The 23,591-nt window shown below is 41.7% G+C and overlaps 1 protein-coding gene across 1 annotated transcript in view; it reads left to right on the forward strand.

The window, feature by feature from the left end:
• The window catches only part of LOC122553027 (metabotropic glutamate receptor 1-like), a 299,057-nt gene that overhangs the window by 247,585 nt on the left and 27,881 nt on the right, over positions 1-23,591 (forward strand). The window contains exons 6-8 of the mRNA XM_087991568.1: positions 13,139-13,307; positions 13,578-13,704; positions 20,622-21,552. Of these exons, the coding sequence (XP_087847694.1) occupies positions 13,139-13,307; positions 13,578-13,704; positions 20,622-21,552 (1,227 nt within the window). The remainder of the gene's footprint in view (positions 1-13,138; positions 13,308-13,577; positions 13,705-20,621; positions 21,553-23,591) is intronic.

Raw genomic sequence — 23,591 nt, forward strand, 5'->3', positions numbered from 1 at the left:
ATGCAGTATTTTTTTCAATTGTCAAAAGTGCCAAAATGCATTATCAAGTATAAAAGGTTCTGACAATCACAGCTTTCATGTTTTATATTGTAATTTAAATCAATTGACATCTTGGCTTGTTAAAAACAAAACTGTATTTGAAAATTGAAAAATTCTTGACACTCATAGATCACCAGACACCCTGTTTGAAGCAGGTCAGAGGAAGTTCACACAACTGATACCTGAGGTGGATCAGTGGTGCTGGAAGAGCACAGCAATTCAGGCAGCATCCGAGGACAGGCAAAATCGACGTTTCGGGCAAAAGCCCCACTGATACCTGAGGTGGGGGTGCTATGCTATCGGGAGAAGGTGGAGTTTAAAAGAATGAGAGATGATCACACTGAAGCATAATATCCTGAGGGGACATGACAGGGTGGATGCTGAAAACTAGGTTCCCCTTTTGGGAGAGACAAGAATTAGAAATGGAAATGAGACACAATTCTGTTCTGTCAGTTTCAGGCAGTGTAACATTACACTTTTGTTAAGAAAACCATAACCATTATAAATGCTTGGGTGAGTTTCAAAAGCTATTAATGGTTTCCAGTCAGTGTTTTCCTAGTTTTAACTAGGAAAGACTTTAATGTAAACTGTTACCTATTTCTTTATTTTCTACTATTCTATGAAGTAATACTTACTCCTACTACCTCACACCGAAGTCTTTTTTTATCTAGCTATCTTGATATGTAAGATGGCGTCATGTGTGGCTACATTATACACTTTTCACTGTACTCCTAAAATCTAAAATCTACACCTTATCTAAGTATTGATTCAAGAACCATCCAAACTTTTAAGAAGTTGTAATAACAGAATGCATCTTTGATGTAGTTAACCATGTGTTTACAAACACAATAGGTACATAAACGAATACATTTTCTGTTAATCCTAAAGCAGATTTTTTTCTGATAATGATGATAGAACGCTTTATTTCAAGGTTTTATTAGACTGTTAAAGTTTAATCTTTTTCCAGTTTTTTAAAAAATGATTTTCACTGCTATTACTTAGCTCCCAAGGACTATACATAGTGCATGCTGGTGAGTGACTATGGAAGATGATGAAGGTGATATGGGGATCTGACAGGGTATGGAGATGGCATTTCCCTACCCGAGGGGAAATGGTATGGAAGTGGTGATTGGTGAGTGTTATGGGTAATCTGAAATCACATCGGGTGACAGGTGAAGTTAGTGAGGAATGAGAGGGATATAGAGGTGGCATGGGCTATCTGAGGGAGCACTGAGTAGGTCAGAGATGAGAAAGTGAGGAGTAAGCTTTAGGAGGCTTAATTTTCAGAGCTTGGCTGATATACTGGAAAACGTAAACATGCCTTTGTCACGTCTGCACCTATACTGCCATAATTAATTAACTTTAAACCCAAGCCATGTATGAAAGGACACAAACCTAGGGAAGGGTCATTGTGTTGAAAGGTGTAAAAGCACGTGGGCCAGACTTTCCTGAGAGCACATACCCAAATCCGTACCCAAGCCCTTCTTGGTCATTGTGTTTCATTGGGAGGCATTAACACCACTCAGTGGAGAAGAATGTTACTAATTGCTTGGCACAGCAGCCCTTAATCTAAAAAGACACTAGCCAGTTTGAGGCTTAGCAAATTAACCATGAGGTGGATCAGTAGTCACAGAGGAAGCAGATAGAATCCAACCCAGGGCTGGAAATTTCGTTTCGCTATATGACAACAGATCACCACTGCAGAAAAACTTGTTGAGGCAAAATTTTGTACTTCACTTAATTGAAGACGTACTCGGCCTGACTGATATCATGCTTGATTCCAAGGCGAAGACCAACGCTATCATCTTTGGTTGAAACCTTCTTTTGCCAAAGTTGAAAATCACACAACACCAGGTCATTGTCCAACAGGTTTAATTGGAAGCACTAGCTTTCAGAGCACCCTCTCCTTCATCAGATGGTTGTCAAGTACTTGCCTTTTGCCAAGGTTTTGTGTCCATTCTTTAGGAACATCTCCCTCTCAAAATCTATAAGCGTAAGTAGTTTCACTCAGAAATGACACTAAATGATATGGGATAGTGACGCCTGATTAATATTTATTCAAGGTTATGATGTATTCTCTTAACACTGGCAATCGTGTCCCAGTTACATCCTGGAACTTTCACAAATCAGTCTCTCATTTCCATGTAGCAAAAGCATTTCTATTCATGTACTGTACAACTGGGTACTAGGTAATTACAAAGTGCTTCACAAAATGCCAATGAATATACAAACATACGGATTGGGCCATTCAGCTCCTCTAACCCCACTCAGTCTTTCAGCAAGATCGTGGCTGGTCTGATTTTGGCCTCAATATCACATTACCATTCCTGAAGAAGGGCTTATGCCCGAAACGTCGATTCTCCTGCTCCTTAGATGCTGCCTGACCTGCTGCGCTTTTCCAGCAACACATTTTTCAGCTCTGATCTCCAGCATCTGCGGTCCTCACTTTCTCCTATCACATTACCACTTACCTTGATAACCTTTGACTCTCTTGTTAGTCAATAATCTATCTACCTCTGTCTTAAACCTGTTCAATGACCCTATCTCCATTGATGTCATTGAAAGAGAACCCCAAGGACTCATGGCATTCTAAGAGAAATAAAAATCCCCTTAAATTTCTGTCTTAAATGGGAAACCCCTTACTTTCAAACTATGCTTCTCATTCTTGTCTCTCCCAAAAGAGGAAAGTAGTTTTCAGCATCCACCCTGTCGTGTCCCCTCAGGATATTATGTTTCAGTATGATCATCTCTCATTCTTTTAAACTCCATCTTCTCTCAGTAGCATAGCACCCCCACCTCAGGTATCAGTTGTGTGAACTTTCTCTGATTTGCTTAAAAAAAAATTAAAAACAGTAGTCAAAATGGTTTGATGAGATACAGTTAGCAAGTTTGCAGATGACACCAAAATTGGAGGTGTAGTGACAGCGAAGAGGGTTACCTCAGATTACAACAGGATCTGGACCAGATGGGCCAATGGGCTGAGAAGTGGCAGATGGAGTTTAATTCCGATAAATGCGAGGTGCTGCATTTTGGGAAAGCAAACCTTAGCAGGACTTATACACTTAATGGTAAGGTCCTAGGGAGTGTTGCTGAACAAAGAAACCTTGGAGTGCAGGTTCATAGCTCCTTGAAAGTGGAGTTGCAGGTAGATAGGATAGTGAAGAAGACATTTGGTATGCTTTCCTTTATTGGTCAGAGTATTGAGTACAGGAGTTGGGAGATCATGTTGCGGCTGTACAGGACATTGTTTAGGCCACTGTTGGTATATTGCGTGCAATTATACTCTCCTTCCTATCGGAAAGATGTTGTGAAACTTGAAAGGGTTCAGAAAGGATTTACAAGGATGTTGCCAGGGTTGGAGGATTTGAGCGATAGGGAGAGGCTGAACAGGCTGGGGCTGTTTTCCCTGGAGCGTCGGAGGCTGAGGGGTGACCTGAAAGAGGTTTACAAAATTATGAGGGGCATGGATAGGATAAATAGACAAGGTCTTTTCCCTGGTATCGGGGAGTCCAGAACTAGAGGGCATAGGTTTAGGGTGAGAGGGGAAATATATAAAAGAGACCTAAGGGGCAAGCTTTTCACGCAGAGGGTGGTGCGTGTATGGAATGAGTTGCCCGAGGAAGTGGTGGAGGCTGGTACAATTGCAACATTTAAGAGGCATTTGGATGGGTATATGAATAGGAAGGGTTTGGAGGGCTATGGGTCGGGTGCTGGTTGTGGAACTAGATTGGGTTGGGATATCTGGTCGGCATGGACATGTTGGACCGAAGGGTCTGTTTCCATGCTGTACATCTCTATGACTGTATGACATGTACCTAAGTATAGTGAAAAACTTTGTTTTGCGAGCAGTCCAGGCAGACCGTAGCAAATAAGGACATACTGATCATGGGGTGTTTAGGCAGAGTGAAGCGTACAGGTTACAGGCACACAAAGCAAAATCAACATTATTTGAAGTTAGAGAGTCCATTCATCAGTATAATAATGGCAGGGAAGAAGCTGGTGCATGTGTTCAAACTTCTCTGTCTTTTGCCTGATGGAAGAGGTTGTAGGAGGGGTTGTTGATGATCTTTTCCACATTAACGGGAATTGTAACTGGAGTCCTTAGATGGGAGGTTGGCTTCCGTGATGGTCTGGGCTGTGCACACAACTTTCTGTACATTCTACTGGTCCTGGGCAGAGCAGTTGCCGTACCAAGCTGTTATGTACCCAGACAGTATGCTTTCCATGGTGCATCTGTAAATGTTGATGAGGGTCCTTATGGGCATGCCAAAGTTCCTAAGCTGCCTGAGGAAGAAGAGATGTAGTTGGGCCTTCCTGACTGTCGCATCTCCGTGGGAGGTCCAAGATAGGTTGTTGGTTATCGTCACTCTGAGGAACTTGACGCTTTTGACCCTCTCCACTTCAGCTCCATTGATGTAGGTGAGGGTGTGTCCTCCGGTGGCCTCACCAAACATTCTTGCAACTGTAGCAAAACATATGATATCCCATTGCAATGAATGTCAATATTCCATTTGCCTTCCCAGTCACTTGCTGTATTTCCATATTAACTTTGGGATTTAAGTACATGGACTCCCAGATCCCGCTGTACCACAGGGGTATGTCATCACAATTAATCAATCTGAGCACAACAGGATGCCAGCAAGTACAAATGAGGTGAATAATCAAGTGCTGTTGTTTAAGAGATAGATGGTTGTGGCCCACACATCTGGGAAACTTCAAATAATGCCACTGAATGCTTGCACTAACTTGAACAAATAGATAATGGCTTGCTGCTGAAATATGGCATCTTCAATGATGGAGCACTCTTTCTGGTGCACTAAAGTGTCAGTCTATATTATTGCCTTTACTGTGTTGAAGTGTATAGTGGTTTTTCTATCTGGTGTTCTTATGTGTAACATGTTATTGTGTGTGTAAAGTATTAATAAATGCATAGCCTAGTATTGTGAAAGTGCAGTGTTATTTTAAGAGCTTGGGAACAGGAGGAGGCTATTTATCCCCTCAAGCCTCTTCCATCATTCAATTCGATCATGATTGACATGTGCCAACTCCATATATTCACTTATGCCCTAGATCCATCCCATAGTGCCTTTTGCTAACACAAATCCATCAATTTCAGCTTTAATATTGACAATTGATGCAGCATCTGCAGAAGAGTTTCAAACTTCTATCACCCCTTGCATGATGAAGTGCTGTCTCATGTCTCTGCTGAACAGTCTGGCTTTAAATTATTTGAGAACATTCCTAATTGTGGACTCCCCAGTCAGCAGAGCTGGTTTCTCCCAATCTAACATTTGTACCTTAAATTTCAATCAAGTCACCTTTTAACCTACAAAATTCCAAGAATTACATCACTATCCTTTCAATTTAACCATCGGAATTCATTTGACTCGGCAAAATTTCCCAAGATAAAAATATCATATCTAAGACGTGAAGCTCAAAACTAGTCACATTTGTCAAGATGTGGTCTAACCAGGGCTTTGTACATCTAATGCATGACATCTATCCCTTTGTATTCTAGTCCCTACATATAAAGGCCAGAATCCCATTTGCCTTTTGGATTATTTACATTAATCTACATTTTTGAAAATCCATTTGCAGGATAAGGGCATCGCTGGCTGGACTAACATTTATTGCCCATTCCTAATTACCTACAGGGCAGTTAACAGTCAACCACATTGCTGTGGGTCTGGAGCCACAAGTAGGTCAGACCGGGTGAGGATGGCAGATTTCCTTCCGGAAAGGACATTAATGAACCCATTGGGGTTTTTCTGACGATCGACAGTGGATTATTTGTCATCATTAGATTCTTAATTCCAGATTTTGTTTTCCCTTGAATTCAAATACCACTATCTGTGGTGGTGGGATTCAAACCCGGGTCCCCAAAATATTGTCTGGTTCTCCAGATTAACAGTACACAGATAATAGCACTCGGCCATTGCCTCCCCCATTATTTACATTTACATTATTTACATTAAGCCTACATTAAAATCCATTGGACACACTTTTGTCCATTCACTTAATTTACCAGAATCTGTAATGTTACACTTTCTTCATGCTTACCATGACCCATTGGCAAATTTCTATACGAGACTTTCTACCCCACTATATAATTTACTAATGAATACAGTGAGTAGTTGAGGCATCATACAGATCCCTCTGAGACACTACAAGTCACTTCCTGCCAACTGAAGCACCCCAACCCATATTCTTACACTCAATCTCCTGTCACTCAGCCAATTCCCTAACCAGGCATGGGTCTAGTGGAGAACTTCAGCAAAAGTTTCTGAAGTCCAAAAAAAATCCATTGACATTCTCCTGTCTACTACTTCAGCCACCTCCTCAAACATATTTAGTCTGATTCATCAGGCATGACCACCACCAAATCCTTGCTAGCTCTCTCTCTCTAATCAGCTGAAAAGTTTCATGTGGTTCAGTCACCCTCTTCTGAATTGTACAACTCCAGTTTTTTCAGCAACAGGTGACTAACTAATCTACAATTTTCTCATTTCCCTCTGTCATCTCTCTTATTGAGTGTGTAGTGTAACTATACATGCAACGTTGTCTTATATATACAGCATGCATTGTGTGTGCATAATATTGAGTGTAGTTTATTATTCTGAATGTGCAATTTTGATACATGCGTAACATGTTAATTTGCATGTACTATGCCGCTAAAACCATGCTGAACTGCGGTAGAAACACAACAAAAGACACCAACTCAGCCACACACCAAACATCCTGTCAGCAGAATCCAAATGTGGTCTCTCCAGGACGTTGGTGAGCACTTGCTTTCCCTCGCGTAACTTCCTCCAATGTCAGACAAGTTTGAGCAGCTTGGACTAAGTTTTAAAAGGATTAAACATCCTTTCATATAATCACATCACCACTTTAGATCATCTTAACATCTTGAGAATGACCTGTCTGCGTTAATTCATGAGGAAATTATATATCTTAAGCTTTCTGACCCTTTCCTTCAGTCACTCTTTGTGTGAATTAAACATTCTAGCTAATTATCAGTTAGCTTTAATTCCAGATGTAGCCACACATTTTATCTCTCCTCCTCTCGCTTCTTTGAGACAATTATCACCCAGAACAGAGACTGTCTCACACCTACGTCATATGTCCCTGTGAAATCCGAAGCAGAAACAGATAAAGCTAGAAATCTCAACAACAACAATTTTCATTGATATAGCAGCTTTATCATACTAGAAAATCTCACAATACTTCACAGGATCTGTAATAGACAACAATTGACACCGAGCCACAAAGAGGAGCATCAGAACCTGAGACAAACCAATGTCAAGGAGCACCTTGTAAAAGGAGAGAGAAGCAGCGAAGTAGGGAGATTTTAAAAAGTTATATCAGATCTTGGGACACGGGTCTCTAAGGCACAGCTACCAATGGTTTGGCCAAAGAATTGGGGGAATGTGATGTTCTCAGGTTGTTGGAGGGTTAGAGGAGGTTGCAGAGTTGGGGGGTGGGATGAGGGATGTGAACACAAGGGTAAGAATTTTAAAAATCAAGGCATTGCTGAACCCAGAGCAAATATACATCCGAAAGCATCACAGAGACAAGAACATCCCTGTGAAATGGTGAAATGGATTGTTTCCCTTTGCGCAGCTGACTGAGGTTTCAGTACCTCTTAATTCAACTGTAAATGATTAGTACTTTGACATTGCATTTCCCCTGCATTAACCCAACATTTTCTAAAAACTCTCGTGTTGCTTGATTTTAAATGAGGCTGTCTAAAGTGAAAGCATGGATCATGGGATGGAATCTTGTGCTGTTCACGGAAATAGGAAGCAAGGTAAGCCAGAGAACTTAATTGCACCAGAGACCAACTTGCACTCTCTAGCGTTTACCCTTTCAGCCCGTCACATTCTGATGTAGCATCACACTCTATTCTGCATCCTGAAAATTTTTCCCTCAATTAACATTTTATCATGGCATTTGTAATTCTATTTTCCAGCAGCCCATTTCCCCATATCTCTAAATTCAGAAATTCAGGCAGTCTGTGGAGAATTCCTGCTCCCCCAGAATGAACTCTCTTGGATTTGGAAAAGCGATAGTCTTCAACTCAGAAACCTATGTCTGTTTGTCTGTTCCTGAAAGTGTGAAGTCTGTAGGTTGCCTTAGACTGGAGAACCCTTAATCGTATGAATTTCCTTTGCAGAAGATGGCTGTCCTATTGAAACAGGTGCTTACTTTTTTACACCAGCCTGAGTAGTCATTTTTTCTCTCTTGTTTTGGCCATATGCTAGATCTGTAAACCTGATCTTCAGTGTGGCTGAATCTGTGGACATTGTTCACCCCATCTCAATATTGCATGGAGTTGGATACACCAACACTTCAACCTGTGTGAGCAGATTTTTATTTTAAATCTGCCCACAGATCTATATCAAAATGTGTCAGCTCTTTACTTCAATGTGTTCATTAGACTCATTTGCTCACAGTGATCACTTGACTTGTGAAGCTCACACATCTACTTCCTCAGTTGTACTACTTGGGGTTCATTTCTTGCTTGTAGGAGTCATGCTATGTAAAATATATGATTAGCATTTTTTTTGGAATTTAGATTTTTTTAAAAGAGAGACATTTGGACTCAGGTTAGTGCTGTGAAGGTCTGCAACCAAATTGTATTGGTCTGTGGTTGTTTGTTTGTAAATAGTTTGCTTCCTTCCTCCATTGAAGAGATTTGGGTCAAACACATATCCACACTCAAGTGTCAGCATTCTTGATTGTGAAATATGTATAAATTCTCTACCATCTTTACTCTTTTGGAGTTATAGAGTCATACAGCATGGAAACAGACCCTTCAGTCCAAACAGTCCATGCCGAACATATTCCCAAAATAAACTAGTTGCACCTGCCTGCGTTTGGCCCATATCCCTCCAAACCTTTCTTTCTCGAGTATTTTTTAAAAATGTCTTTTAAATGTTGTGACTATACCCACAATCATCATTTCCGCTGGAAGTTCATTCCACACATAAACCACACTGTGTAAAAAATTGCCCCTTGTGTCTTTTTTAAATCTTTCTCCTCTCACCTTGAAAGTATGCCCCCTGTTCTTGAAATCCGAAACCCTAGGGAAAAGACACCTGCCATTCACCTTATGTATACCCCTCATGATCTTATAAACCTCTAAAAGGTCACCCTTTAACCCCCTATGCTCCAGTGAAAAATATCTCAGCCTATCCAGCCTCTCCCTATACCTCAAATCTTCCATTCCTGGCAACACCTTTTCTGAATCCTCTTCAGCTTAATAATATCCTTTCTATAACAGGGCAACCAGATCTGGACACAGTATTCAAGATGAGGCAGAGCTGTAGCAGAGAAATGTTCGGCGATAAAGTAAAAATTTCTTCTGAAGTCAATTCTCAATTCTTCTCAACTAAAATTCTGGGGTTTTCTGAAATGGACTGCAAACAGAACTAATGACGTAATGTAATTATGATGCTTGTCATAATCCAAAATTATAAATATATTATTCCAGTAACACCTCGAGGGTTTTCCCATGTCATCTGTTTGCAGTCACATGTTTTCTTGAAACTGCTGCACTTAGGTCACTTCCAGAATTTCAAGCTGACCTTTTTCAACAAAAGGCTTTACAGAACTTGGTCAAAACTATCTGCTGTAACTTTTACCCCTTGACAAGCTATAACCTCATCAGCTACTGTCCCAATTAAAGACAAAAATGTATTAACTTGTTCAGCTTCTCATTAAGTATCTAGTTTGGAAGTAAATCTGTACACTAAGAAATATTTTCTCCTAGATGTACTATTCTGTGATTGATTCGGCCAACTATGAAGTCAAATCTTCCAGGCAAAATGATTTCTGCTACCTGTGTTCATAATGTAATTATAACTTTTCCTTGCTTTAAAGGTTCTTAGCCCTGTAGTACAACAATGCTGTTACTGTGTCCTGCAGCATTGAGGTTTTTCCTGTGCTTGTGCAGTCAAATGAAGGAATTCCATTGTTTGCAAGTAAAATGTAGGATTCCCATCTTCTGAAACTACATGGATCGTACCTGTCTTTTTCGTAACTTCTCTAGATGAACCTCCCTGTTAAACAATTCTTGTTTTCTTAATCACTTTTAACTTAACTAATTTCTTTTTAAAAAGGTGTCTGTTTCATTTTGTTTGATGAGAAACGATATTCAGGGCTTTTGTATTGCTATTATTTGTGTCATTAAATGACAGAACTCTTTCTCTACTCAGTGCACTTGTGAATGGTATGACAAGGCACTGGGCCTCAGAGTTTCTTAGTTTTGATTTCTTCTCAATTTTGTACAATTTATTCCACCCAACAGTTGCATGAATTATACCACGACGTGCACAATCTACTTACTGTTTCATTTGCTCCCTGCCCCCTACACAAGAGAAAAGACATAACAGAAGGAGCCGAATAGGGGATATTTCAACTGGCCTTGTTTTACTTCCTATGCGAAAGTGAGGACTGCAGATGCTGGAGATCACAGTCAAGATTAGAGTGGTGCTGGAAAAGCACAGCAGGTCAGGCAGCATCCGAGGAGCAGGAGAATCGACGTTTCGGGCAAAAAAAACCTGCACTCTTCTAACCGCAGCCACCTGAAAATGCAGCTCCATGACCTCAGCACTCCTCCAGAGCATGCTAGTTACATCCGTGCAAATTAGCTACATGCACCAACTACAGATTATTTATCCTTGCTTATACATAGAGCTGGAGCACATGTCTGTGCACTGATTGCTTGTTGACGCCATTGCACCTTATTATTTTAAATCAGACACTTCACTCACATCCCTTTAAATAGACACACGCGTCTAAAAATTTGAACCAGCTGGTGTGTGACCTGCTATCTGCCTTCTGAAAGGTGTGGAAGTAAAAACTGACATGAAGGGAGGTGGGAAGCATGCTGAGTTGGCCACAACTTGGCTCAGTAATAGTCCTCTCTCTCCTAACTTTGGGTTCAAGTTCCATTCAAGCTAATCTTGAGCAAATAATCCAGCCCGGTACTCTGTTCCCATATTAAGGGAGTGTCACCCTGGTTGATGTGCAATCTTTTGAATCAGACTTTAAAACAATACCCGATTGGCTCCCTCAGTTGAACATAAAAGATTCCATGTCTTACAACCAGACCCTGGTTGATGTTGCCTGAGTTAATAGAGTTTCAGACAGGGCACCTCAAATTGTCAAGCTCTCAGGTAAGGAGGGGTGAATAGGCTCATTGTCTTTATTAATCTACAAACCCCTCAGGCAGTCACAGCAAGATTAATTTACCAAGGTTCCCCTCCATCATGAATGTCTTTCACTCAGACCAGATGTATTTATGTTTTCAAAGGAGCCAATATTACAAGGCTTTCATGGGTTACTAAAAGAGTAAATTCATTAGCTGCTAAATGCAAAAGTAATAGTAACAAAATACACACACATTTAGAAGTGAGTACAAGAGAAAGATAAAAGTTAAAAGACATACAAGCCAGCCTTTATGGGTCATTCATGAAGAGTAGGTAGTGGAATTTTGATAGATCAACGGTCAATTTCAGGATTCTTGGTTTTGAAGATTAGATGAAATCCTTTAGTCCTGTTTCTTGTTGACTCATTTGCTGGCTTCTTGCACTCAGTGCAATGCCAGGGTGTCTAGTGGATGGTTTCAAGTGTGACTTTCACAGCACTGTAGTGTTTGAACATACACTGACAGATACAAGCACCTCCGTTCAGTAACACACCTTCTCCAACTAGCACACACAGATCAAGGTTGAACATTAAAACAAGCCAAAGAACTGCAGATCTGTGAATCTGAGAGGAAAAAAACCCAGAAATTATCAGAGAAACTCAGCAACATCTGTGGAGAGAAAGTAGAATTAGCATTTCAAGGCCACTTCTTTATACTTTTGCATCTTCTAACTTGCATCACTCATTCAGCTGCTTCCCCCAAACTACTCAACAAACCATTGGCAGTGTGTATTATATAGGTATACATGTTATATGTAGAATACTTATATACGTGTGTGTGTGTGTGTGTAATAAGTATTCTACATATAAATGTATACCTGTATAATATACTCTGCCAATGGTTTGTTGATTTGTTTGAAAGAAGCAGCTAAATTACTGATGAAGGTTAAAAGATGTAAAAGTCTAGAGTAGAGCTTTCTCCCTCTAATTAACCCTTCCTGCAGTGCTTCTAATCTTTCCTTGCTAAAGTATGGATCAAGCCTCTCTTTAGATATACCAATACTATTTGATTCCTCTACTCCCCTGAGTGCCGTACGCTCGTCAATATTCACATTGAAATTCCTTCTAAATTCTTTATTTGATATTATTTGAGTATCATATATGTACGCCTTTTTGCTTTGGGTTCACTCACAAATAGAAACAACTTCCCTTTTGTGTTTTTTTCATCCCTTTAAAACTTGTCAAACCTCTATAAGGTTACCTCTAAATATTTTATCCAGGGAAAGGCGAGTATTTCTAGTCAAAATTCTATGAATTTATTTTAGACTTCATCCACCCCAAGGATGAGGGTTTCAGTTATACTTGGAGGCTAGCAAATTTAGAAGTGCTTAGCTTCGCTCAGAGAAGGGGAAGAAGATATTTCATAGCTGGTTAATCTTTTTATGCAATAGGTGGTTCAGAAACGTGAAAGCTTTTTATAGAGTAAATGGCAACAGGTTTGGTAACCAGAGGGCATGAAGTCAGAATAATTAGCAAAGGAACCAAGGGGAAGAAAATACCTTTTCATGCAGAGGTAATGCAAAACCTGAACTTCCAAAATAAATCATCGGGCAGGCATTTGAAAGAAAAAGAAGAGTTGTGGGTGAAAGAGCACAAGTGTAAAATTAATTGGCTAGTTGTTTCAAAACAGATAGCATGGGTATGATGGATTAAATGGCCTCCTCTTGTGAATGATGAATGAGTCGATGTTTATTGAACATGCTTGTGCTCCCAGCGGGAAGACTTGCTCAATGAGGGTGTGAGCTAAAGGCTTGATGCTAATGGAGCGATAGATCTTACTGTCATATTCCCATTGAGTGAAGCTCTCTCTCTCCTGTGGTGGGACCACTACAGTAATCCACACCAAAGAATTGCTTGTCCTAGTTAATCCTCTTCTTTGAATTGCCAGGTATGATATTATGAATCTTCAAATGACAGAGAATGCTATGTATGACTATGTTAACATTGGGACATGGTACGAAGGGTTGCTGGACATTGACGATAACAAGCTTCAGATGAACATGACTAAGATGGTACGGTCTGTCTGTAGCGAGCCATGTACAAAAGGTCAGATCAAGGTGAGTCCAACTGGCACTCCAACAAATTATCTGTGAAAGGATTGGGCTGGTTGCATTCATTGTGAAGGTCAACCCCCAACTTGTTGAGATTAGCTATTACCTTCTAAATATTTTCTTCGCTGCCCTTCAGAGAGAGAGAAGGAGCTCTGCTGTTGATGAAAGGTTGTCATCCTGAAATGTCAACTCTCTTTTTCTGTCTTGACAGCCTGAGTACTCCCCTGCATTTTATTTTCACTTCTATTGATGAGGTTCTCTGTTCTGTTTCCACAGGTCATTCGGAAGGGGGAGGTGAGCTGTTGCTGGATCTGCACAAGTTGCAAAGAGAATGAGTACATGCAGGATGAGTTCACATGCAGGGCCTGTGAGCTGGGCTGGTGGCCGAATGCTGACCTCACAGGTAAAGCCACTTTAGGAAAACTGGCCTGAGATTTGGGTAGCATTCTCATAATTAGATTTTGCTGCTTTGACAAAGAACAGGGCAGTTCTTTTCAGTGTTGTGGTCAAGGTGTTTCTTGCAAACCAATGTCAGTGAAATAAATTATCTGATTATCCTGTCACCGACTGATATCCTTAAGTGGTCAATTGACAACAACTTAACGATCTCTTCATGCTATAGATTATCTCTGGTCCTGGCAGTTGGAGATGAATGTTATTCACAACTCTTATTTCTAATTCATTTCTTTATTTTTTAAATATTTTTTCCCTAAAATTTGTATTTAAGCATCTGTACGGAGGTAGTTTGTACCCAAGATGGTGCCATAAGTGGCAACTTTTAAACTTTTCACTGTATTCCTGTGAGTACAGGTGACAATAAAGCTAATTCTAATTCTATTGTGATCCGTAAACTGTATGGTCTGCCTGCTGGGTGAGGTGGGCTGTGGTGGAGGCCTTTAATCTTTTCCAATCTGTGTTTGTTTGTGGGCACAAAGGACAGAAGCTAACCTTGCCTCCAAGCCCCCTGACACCCCCCATCTCTGCATGGCACCCCACACTCCCACCACATCATCTCCCCTCCAACCAATTCCCCCACCTCCCATGCCCACAGCTTCTGGACTTCTGTGACTCCAGTTGGCCAGCAGCTTGATTGACCCTGAGGCAGGAGATCACTATCCCAGTGACCACCTAAGTGCACAATAGGTGCGTGATCTGTTGTGCTTTCCAGTCTGTATTGATGGGAATGAGGGAATCTTGCCTATTTTACACATACCACCACAGTTAGATCAAAAGTGGAGATTCCATCCAATGTCTTTTGTCTTGACCTTCATGAAATATTATTGCATGCAATTGTGGTCTCCTTCCTATCGGAAAGATGTTTTGAAACTTGAAAGGGTTCAGAAAAGATTTACAAGGATGTTGCCAGGGTTGGAGGATTTGAGATATAGGGAGAGGCTGAACAGGCTAGGGCTGTTTTCCCTGGAACATCGGAGGCTGGAGGGTGACCTTATAGAGCTTTATAAAATCATGAGGGGCATGGATGGGGTAAATAGACAAAGTCTTTTCCCTGGGGTGGGGGAGTCCAGAACTAGAGGTCATAGGTTTAGGGTGAGAGGGGAAAGATATAAAAGAGACCTAAGGGGCAAGCTTTTCACGCAGAGGGTGGTACGTGTATGGAATGAGCTGCCAGAGGAAGTGGTGGAGGCTGGTACAATTGCAACATTTAAAAGGCATCTGGATGGGTATATGAATAGGAAGGGTTTGGAGAGATATGGGTCGGGTGCTGGCAAGTGGGACTAGATTGGGTTGGGATATGTAGTCGGCATGGACAAGTTGGACCAAAAGCTCTGTTTGGATGCTATACATCTCTATGAAAGATGTTAAGGCTGTGTGCTTTTAATATTCCCCAACACCATAATGATAACTTTTGCTGGAGTAATGAATTCATGGCCACCAGCTGCCCAACTACCCAATTTTCATTTGAGTTATATAGAAGGTTTAGTTTGGGATTATGTTCAACATGGATTGGTTGGATGAAAGGCCTGTTTCTGTGCTGCCTGACTCTATGACTCTATGTCCAGCACAGGAAACGATCATTGAGCCCAACAGTTTAGTATGTCGATGGTACATCATCGCATATCTATCAACATATCTATTTAGTCCTTATAGTTGTGATGCATTCACTTATATGCATCTATTCTAGTCAACTGGTCCACTCCTTGTAGTCATAAAGTGAGGCGCTGGAAAAGCACAGCAAGAGAAGAGCAAGAGAATTGACATTTCGGACATAAGCCCTTCATCATGAATGTGGGGGCTGAAGGGGGCTGAGAAATAAATAGGAGGGTGGGGTGGGGGAGTGAGGGAGCAGGGAAAGTGATAGGTAGATGCAGGTGGGCAGTGGTGGTGATAGGTCAGAGGGGAGGATGGAGTGGATAGGTAGGAAGGAAGATGGACAGATAGAACAGTTCAAACCACTCTCTTGAACATATATGTCCATCTTCCTTGCCACCTATCCACTCCACCCTCCCCGCCAACATATCACTATCACCCCAACCTGGATCTACCTATCACCTTCCCAGCTACCTCACCCCCACCCCTAACCTCCTATTTATATTCCTTTCATGCTCCACATTCCTGATGAAGGGCTTATGTCGTGAAACATTGATTCTCCTGCTCCTCAGATGCTGCCTGACCTGCTGTGCTTTCCCAGCGCCATACATTTCAATTCTGATCTCCAGCATCTGCAGTCCTCACTTTGTTCCACTCCATGCAGTAGCAAGTCTCACATTCTCACAAGTTTTTAGGCAGGAAATAATTTGCTGAATTCCTTACTGGCTTTATTAGTTGCTATCTCCTACAGTGACCCTCATTTTTAGTGGCATGGTGGCTCAGTGATTAGCACTGCTATCTTACAGTGCCAGGGACTCAGGTTCAATCCCTCCTTTGGGCGAGTTTGTTTACATGGGTTTCCTCCAGCAGTCCTAGGATGTGCAGATTAGATAAATTAGGCATGGGAAAATACAGGGATAAGGTAAGGGGGATAAGCCTGCATGGGACGTTGTTCAGAGGGTCAGTGTAGACTTGATGGGCCAAATAGCCAGCTGTAGGGATTTTATTTAAAAATAAAATGGGGAAACATCTTCTCCAGGTCCACCCCTTTCAGATTTCTTCATAATGTTAAAGATCTTGAGTAGGTCTTCACTTTATAGTCTTTTTTTCACTATGTGACATGAAATTTGAATGTACGGGCATCCCAAAGATCATGAAGCAGGGATTATTTATTACACTGTTATCAGATCATTGCAAATATGAAGGAATATTAATGTTTAAAGAAGAAGACACAGTATTTACCTAGCTATAATGGGCGGCGAGGTGGCTCAGTGATTAGCACTGCTACCTCACAGCACCAGGGACCTGGGTTCAATTCCAGCCTTGGGTGACCGTCTGTGTGGATTTCCTCCAGGCGCTCTGGTTTCCTCCCACAACCCTAAAATGCACAGATTGGGGTGGATTGGCCATGCTAAATTGCCCATAGTGTTCAGGGATGTACAGGTTGGGTGCATTAGTCAGGGGTTAAATGTAGAGGAATGGATCTGAAGGGTCGGTGTGGACTTGTCGGGTCAAAGGATCTGTTTCCAGACTGTAGGGATTCTGTGACCTATCAGGCCTCCTTCCCTGAAAGTCACCCTTTTCTCTTGGGGTAGGGGTGGGGGTTCTGTTTGACTGTTCCAGCTGACCTCCCTCACCAATGCCACCTGCTGCTGGAGGTCCCATTACATAGCCAGAACAGCCCCAATATTTTTCATCTCTCCAGGTGGTTGTAAGCTCTGGTTTTTATAGTGTTTTCACCACAGTTTCCATAGTCTTTTCACCATGAACAGCATTACATAAAATCCAAACCTATCCTCATATAATATTCTCACCCTGTTTTGCAAGGATCAGCAGGAAGCAATTAAGTCATATTTCTCTCACCATCTGATGTAGCAAGATCAGTTGTAGCAACTTCTGTTGCTGTCCTGGATGAAACTGGCCTCATTTCATATAAAGGCTGACTAATATCTGGAACATCCTTGTCACGTACTGGAGGAGTCTCCTTCCAATTTCTTTAATGTCCTCAATAGTTCAAGGCACAATGAGCCAGGACGTACTTTAACTGATGAGTGAACAGCAGCCTCCATTTATTTTACCCTTGTCCATTTATTTTCATGAAACTTTGCACTGAATGTTGCTGTGGCTGAGGGCACAGAGTCCTCCACTGGGCTTGTGGGAATTGTCTGAACAAGGTAAAAAGTAGTGTGCCTCTATAACTGATCAGATTGAAATATTCTGAATTGAACAATGGAGCCCAGCGGAAGGCCTAACCTAGAATAGTGCGTTATTAGTGAAAATCAACATCCCGGGAGATACCATTGGCCAGAAACTGAAATGAATTTGCCACATACAAACTCTGGCTACAAAAGCAAGTTAGAGGCTAGAATTTCTGCTGCGAGCAACTCACCCATTATTACAACAAAGCCAGTCAAAATACACAAGTCAGGAGTGTTATGGTATACTTCTCAGTTGCCTGGATGGGTGCAGCTCCATCAACACTCAAGAAGCTTGACTCCCATCCAGGACAAAGCAGCCCATTTGACAGGGATCACATCTACCATCATCAATATTTCCTCCCTTGTTCACCATTGTACAGTAGCAGTAGGGTGTACCATCTACAAGATGCACTACAGTAACACACCAAGGTTCCTTTGACAGCACTTAAACTGGCATCCTCTACCATCTAAAAGGACTGGAGCAGCAGATGCATGGAAGTACCACCATCTGAAAGTTCCCCTCCAAGTTACGTCATTCACCATTCTGACTTGGAACAATATCACTCTTACTTTACTGATGTTGGGTCAAAATCCAGGAAATCCCTCCCTGCCATCACTGTGGGTCATTGTACAGTGTTTCAAAGCAGCTTGGGGTGCCTAGAACCTTTCAAAGGCATAAGGGAGAAATGTCTAAGGACTATGTCCAAATTATATAAGTGCTCCTTATTGGTCTTCCCTGTTATTAGGACATCATAGACAAATGGTGACCTGGGGTTGATGTTGGAAAATGTTCTCCATCATCCGCTGAAAAATTGCATAAGCTGACAACACCCAAAATGGCAGTCTCATATATTGGTACAAACTCTTTTGGGTATTAATTGTAGCATACTTCTGGGAATCCTCATCGAACCGCAACTGCAAGTACACATGGATCAGCTTCATGAAGGACAGCTACCCTGCCATTTTTGCCTATAAAATTTTCTATGCAAGGGATGGAATATTTATCCAGCTGCAAAAAGCGGTTTATCATTTGTTTAAAATCCCCACAAAGGCGAATCGACCCGTCGGGCTTTACAATTGGTATGATCGGTGCTGCCCATTCTGCAAACTGGACTGGTTTGATGATTCTGTCGCGTTCCAGCCTTCTGATTTCTGCCTCTACTTTTGCCTGTAAGGCTAATGGCACTGGGCAGGCCTTGCAGAATCATGGAATTGCTTCCTGGTCAACATGCAAGGCAGCCTTGAGTCCTTTGATTGTCTCAAGACCTTCCTGAAAAACATTCAGGTATTTAATAAGGACTTCACACAGGCAGCCATTTTCTCATCAAAAATTGCTGAGCAAATCTGGGTGAATTTTTTCTCAACCAATTGCGACCCATCAAGCTTGGACCCAAACGTTTTACTACAATCAATGGTAATTGAACCAGCTGCTTCTCATAAGAGACCGAAACCAAAGTTGTACCCTTAATCTGTAAAGAAAATCCCCAGTATACGTTCTCGGTCTAACGTCTTCCACAAACTTAAAGGTTGGAGTCCCGAGTGAATTTTGTTGAAAACTGGTTCTGTGACCACCAAAACAGCCACGCCAGTATCGACCTCCATTAGAACTGGACAGCCATTGAACCAAACGTTTATTTTGACTGGCTCTGATTTGGATGTTGCTAAGCAATTTAACTGCTCCAAAACAGGTGTCGGTGGACCTTCCAGGGTGTGTACCTGGGTATATCCCCTTGAAACCTGTCTATGAGTTCTCTTACTCAATTTTCGTCTCACTGTCTCGAGTCTGCATGCCAGCAGTAATGACAATGGCTTGCCGGCCCAGATTCTGAAGAAAATTTTAACCACTTTGCCCAGGCTTGGCTTTGTTCTGGGGTATTGCTCCAAGCTGACCTAGAATCTCTCTATTCAGTATATGTCCTGAGTGAGGCTATGTAGTTGCTTTCACTCAAGTGGTGTCCCCATAGTTGGTCCAGTTGGACTGACGAGGGGGTCCATTTCTATTCACTTGCTACGTTTTGCAATGATAAAGCCTGTGTTGTACCTTCCTTAAGTCCAGTTGGTTACATCATTAATCCCATATATCCAACAGTCTCTCAGCTGTTCATAAAGGGTTAAACTAAAGTCACATGCCTCTGCCAATTATCTTAACCTAGTCATAAAGCTGCAGGTCCACAAGCTGTCAGGGGAATTACTCCTTGCTTTTCATCTGCACCAATGTCATTTAACCTGAAAAAATAACTCAGTCTTTCCACATACTGGACCCAGTCTTTGGCAGGATCAAACATCAAAATATCTGGTCTCTGACCTCACACACCCAACTTGCATTGCATGGGATTTGCTAACAAGCAATTGGGCGATAACTATTCACAAATCCCACAAAAACATTAAGCTACTTAAAGTAGAACTCCTGAGCAAACTATAAAATAGGCAGCCAAATGGCAACACCATGATGCAACTTCAATCATGAAAATATTTGTCACCAGCGATTTATTTTGTGCCTCATTTGCCCAATAGAATTTGCTTTTGCTCTGCCAATGTAAAATGTAGTCCATATATTCCTGGGCTTGACAGGAAAACTGGGAAACTTTGGAAAACTTTTCTCACTTATCATTCAGCCATTTTCTGGGAAAGTGTATACGAGTAGGGTAGTGAACTTCAATATTTACAAATATCAGGTGGCTTGTTACTTATTCATAACCCATGGATTACAATTGGATGCTATTGCTCCAATCTTGCTCTCAGGAAATAATCCAAAGTCCTACCTTCCATTAATTTCATTACTTTCTGGTTCCACTAGAAGTGGGCATTTTTCTTAGCTTTCCAGCATGAAAGAAAATATCAACCATTCCATTTTACAAACCACCAATATAGTTTGTATGAACCAATGAGTTGCATTTATGTATCTTTAGTACCTATAAGCCTATAGTACATTTGCCCTTGAGTAACCATCACAAGTCACTTCCCAAGAGCATTATCAAGTAGACTTTGACGCTGAACCTCATAAAGAGATGCACGAGGGCCTGACAACCAAACTACTCGTTTTCTGAACCATTTTTTTCCTACTTTTCCACAGGTTGCAAGAGGATTGATGTGAAGCACTTGAGCTGGAGTGACGTGGAGTCTGCTATCGCTGTTGTCTTCTCCTGTTTAGGGATCCTAGCCACCATGTTTGTTACCCTTATCTTCGTGTTGTACAGGGACACTCCAGTAGTCAAGTCTTCGAGCCGCGAGCTCTGTTACATCATCCTGGCTGGCATCTTCCTGGGCTACATCTGTCCATTCACGTTGCTGGCTAAGCCAACCTTGGCCTCCTGCTACTTTCAGAGGATCCTGGTTGGGCTTGCTGCTGCCATGTGTTATTCTGCCTTAGTGACTAAAACCAACCGTATTGCTAGGATCCTGGCTGGCAGCAAAAAGAAGATCTGCACTCGCAAGCCAAGGTTCATGAGTGCTTGGGCTCAGTTGGTGATCGCTTCCATCTTGATCAGCGTCCAGTTGACCATAGTAGTCACACTGTTGATCCTCGAGCCCCCTACCCCTGTCCTCTCCTACCCCAGCATCAATGAGGTTTTCCTAATCTGCAACACAAGCAACCTGGGTGTTGTAGCCCCTCTAGGGTACAACGGGCTTCTCATCATGAGTTGCACCTACTACGCCTTCAAGACAAGGAACGTTCCTGCAAATTTCAATGAAGCCAAATACATAGCCTTCACCATGTACACAACCTGCATCATATGGCTGGCCTTTGTCCCCATCTACTTTGGCAGCAACTACAAAATTATCACCACCAGTTTCTCGGTCAGCTTAAGTGTGACAGTGGCTCTGGGCTGCATGTTCACTCCAAAGATCTACATCATCATCGCCAAGCCAGAGCGCAATGTCCGTAGCGCCTTCACCACCTCTGATGTCGTGCGCATGCATGTGGGCGATGGGAAAGCCGCCTGCCGATCTAACAGCCTGCTTGATATGTTTAAGAGAAAGAAAACTGTGTCTGGCAATGCAAGGTAAGCAGCTCCAGGTACGAACCGTTCTGTGCCCGGTAAGTGCCATGTGGAATCTTATGATTGACAATTGAGAGGGCCATACATTTCATACACGCAACCATCCCTTGCCATGCTCCGCTGAAGGTGTAACCTCTTTGGATAGCCTTCTGCTCTGGAGCTTCAATGAATGTACGGCACTGTAAGTGATTATTGTTCTGGATTGGTCATTCTAGAAGTTGAGAGGTCTAATCCCATCATGCTAAGTTAGGAAATTGGCATTTAAGCAATTGTCTAAAACTTACAGCTTATTTTAAAAACCCAGTTTTTTACCATTGTCTTCAACTATGGGAGCCCATTTCTCCTACCTACTCATATGACCATAGTCTTTAATGCCCACTGAGGAGCAAGTTTGGTGCACGCCTCAAAACGTAAATAGAGTCATAAAGTTGTACAGCACAGAGACAGGCCTTTTGGTTCAACCAGTCCATGCCAATCATAATCCCAAAATAAATTAATCCCACCTGCCTGCAGTTGGCCCAAACTTTTCCTATTCATGGACTTAGCCAAATGCCTTTTAAATGTTCTAACTGTACCCACATCCACTGCTTCTTCTGGAAGTTCATTTCACATACAAGTCATTTTCTTAAAAAGAATTGCTCCTCATTTTTTTAGTAATCTTTCTCCTCTCACCTTAGAAATACAACCCCCCCCCCCCCCCCCAAACTCATGAGTCATGAAATCCCCAACCCTAGGGAAAAGACCTACTATCCACCTTATCTTTAGCCTTCATGATTTTATGAATCTCTGTAAGGTCATCCCTTAACTTCCTATGCTCCAGTGAAAAAAGTCCCAGCCAATTCAGCCTCTCCTTATGAATTCAACCCTCCAATCCCAACAACATCCAGGTAAATCTTCTCTGAACCCACTGTAGCTTAATATGACATGGCGATCAGAACTGGACACAATACTCCAGATGAGGCCTCAACAATGTCCTGTATAACCTGAACATGACACCCCAACTATACTCAAACGTCTGAGCAATGAAGACAAACATGCTAAATGCCTTATGACAAATTCAGTAGAATTTTACAGTGCAAACAAACTTCAATGTGGTCCCAGTGCCACTGGGAAAACACCGCATTTGTATGTATCTCTAGCGTCTGTGTCCCTATGAAACTCAAACCCTACCACCACTGATGTCTTTTCAAAATCCCAAGTAAGGTGCTCAATTTTAAATTTGTCTGATTAATGATCTCTAACCTGACTATTCCCTGTGGCAAAGTGATCCATGCTCCTGCAACCCCTCTGTGAACAAACTTCTCCTCATTTCTTTCTCTTGAAATCTATTTTGAATTAATAACATTTAGACCATTGCCTCCGAATCAGTACAAATACCTTTTACTTATTTTTTCACTCTAAGCTGCACAATTTAATGAAAAGTTGTTTCTCAAACTTCTTTACTGCTGTAGAAATAGTCCGTGTCTTACGTCTCACTGCATCAACAGCATATGGCAAGTAATCTTCACTTTGCCCATGGCTCTCCAAATGGAAAATTGCAAATGATTTCTCTATATCCATTGCTTTTGGGTGAGGCTCCACACTAGCAGGAGAACGCTTGTCCTTTAACAACCACACTACCACTCTATCCCGAAACATGTTGCATTGACATTGCTAAGTTGTTCTATCCATAGCATGATAAGACTTGCATTTTGGCTAGATAAAGTTAATGAGGACTCTGACAGTCCATCATTTCTTTGCCCAAGTCCCACTTAAATTATGTGACAGCTTTAACCATTTCTATCTGTTCCACAATCATTTTCTCCAACATTGTGACAAGCTGGATCTTTCTTCTTTGACACTGTTTCAATTTTTAGCCAGTTAATTTTCTCCCCTTTTCAGTTCTTTAACTGTGAACAACTCATTGCCTGATACTCAAATACAAGTTGTCAACTTTCAGAATTGTCCCCAGTTTCCCACTGTGGGCCACATACAGCAAGTGTCATATGCACACACACAGTTTTCAGCAGAGTGACACAGTCTGCTATTAACGCTTTCATGCC

Source organism: Chiloscyllium plagiosum, unplaced genomic scaffold, assembly GCF_037043375.1.
Source record: "Chiloscyllium plagiosum isolate Xiang-an unplaced genomic scaffold, Cpla_swu_hap1 HiC_scaffold_10, whole genome shotgun sequence".
Lineage (NCBI taxonomy): Eukaryota > Metazoa > Chordata > Chondrichthyes > Orectolobiformes > Hemiscylliidae > Chiloscyllium > Chiloscyllium plagiosum.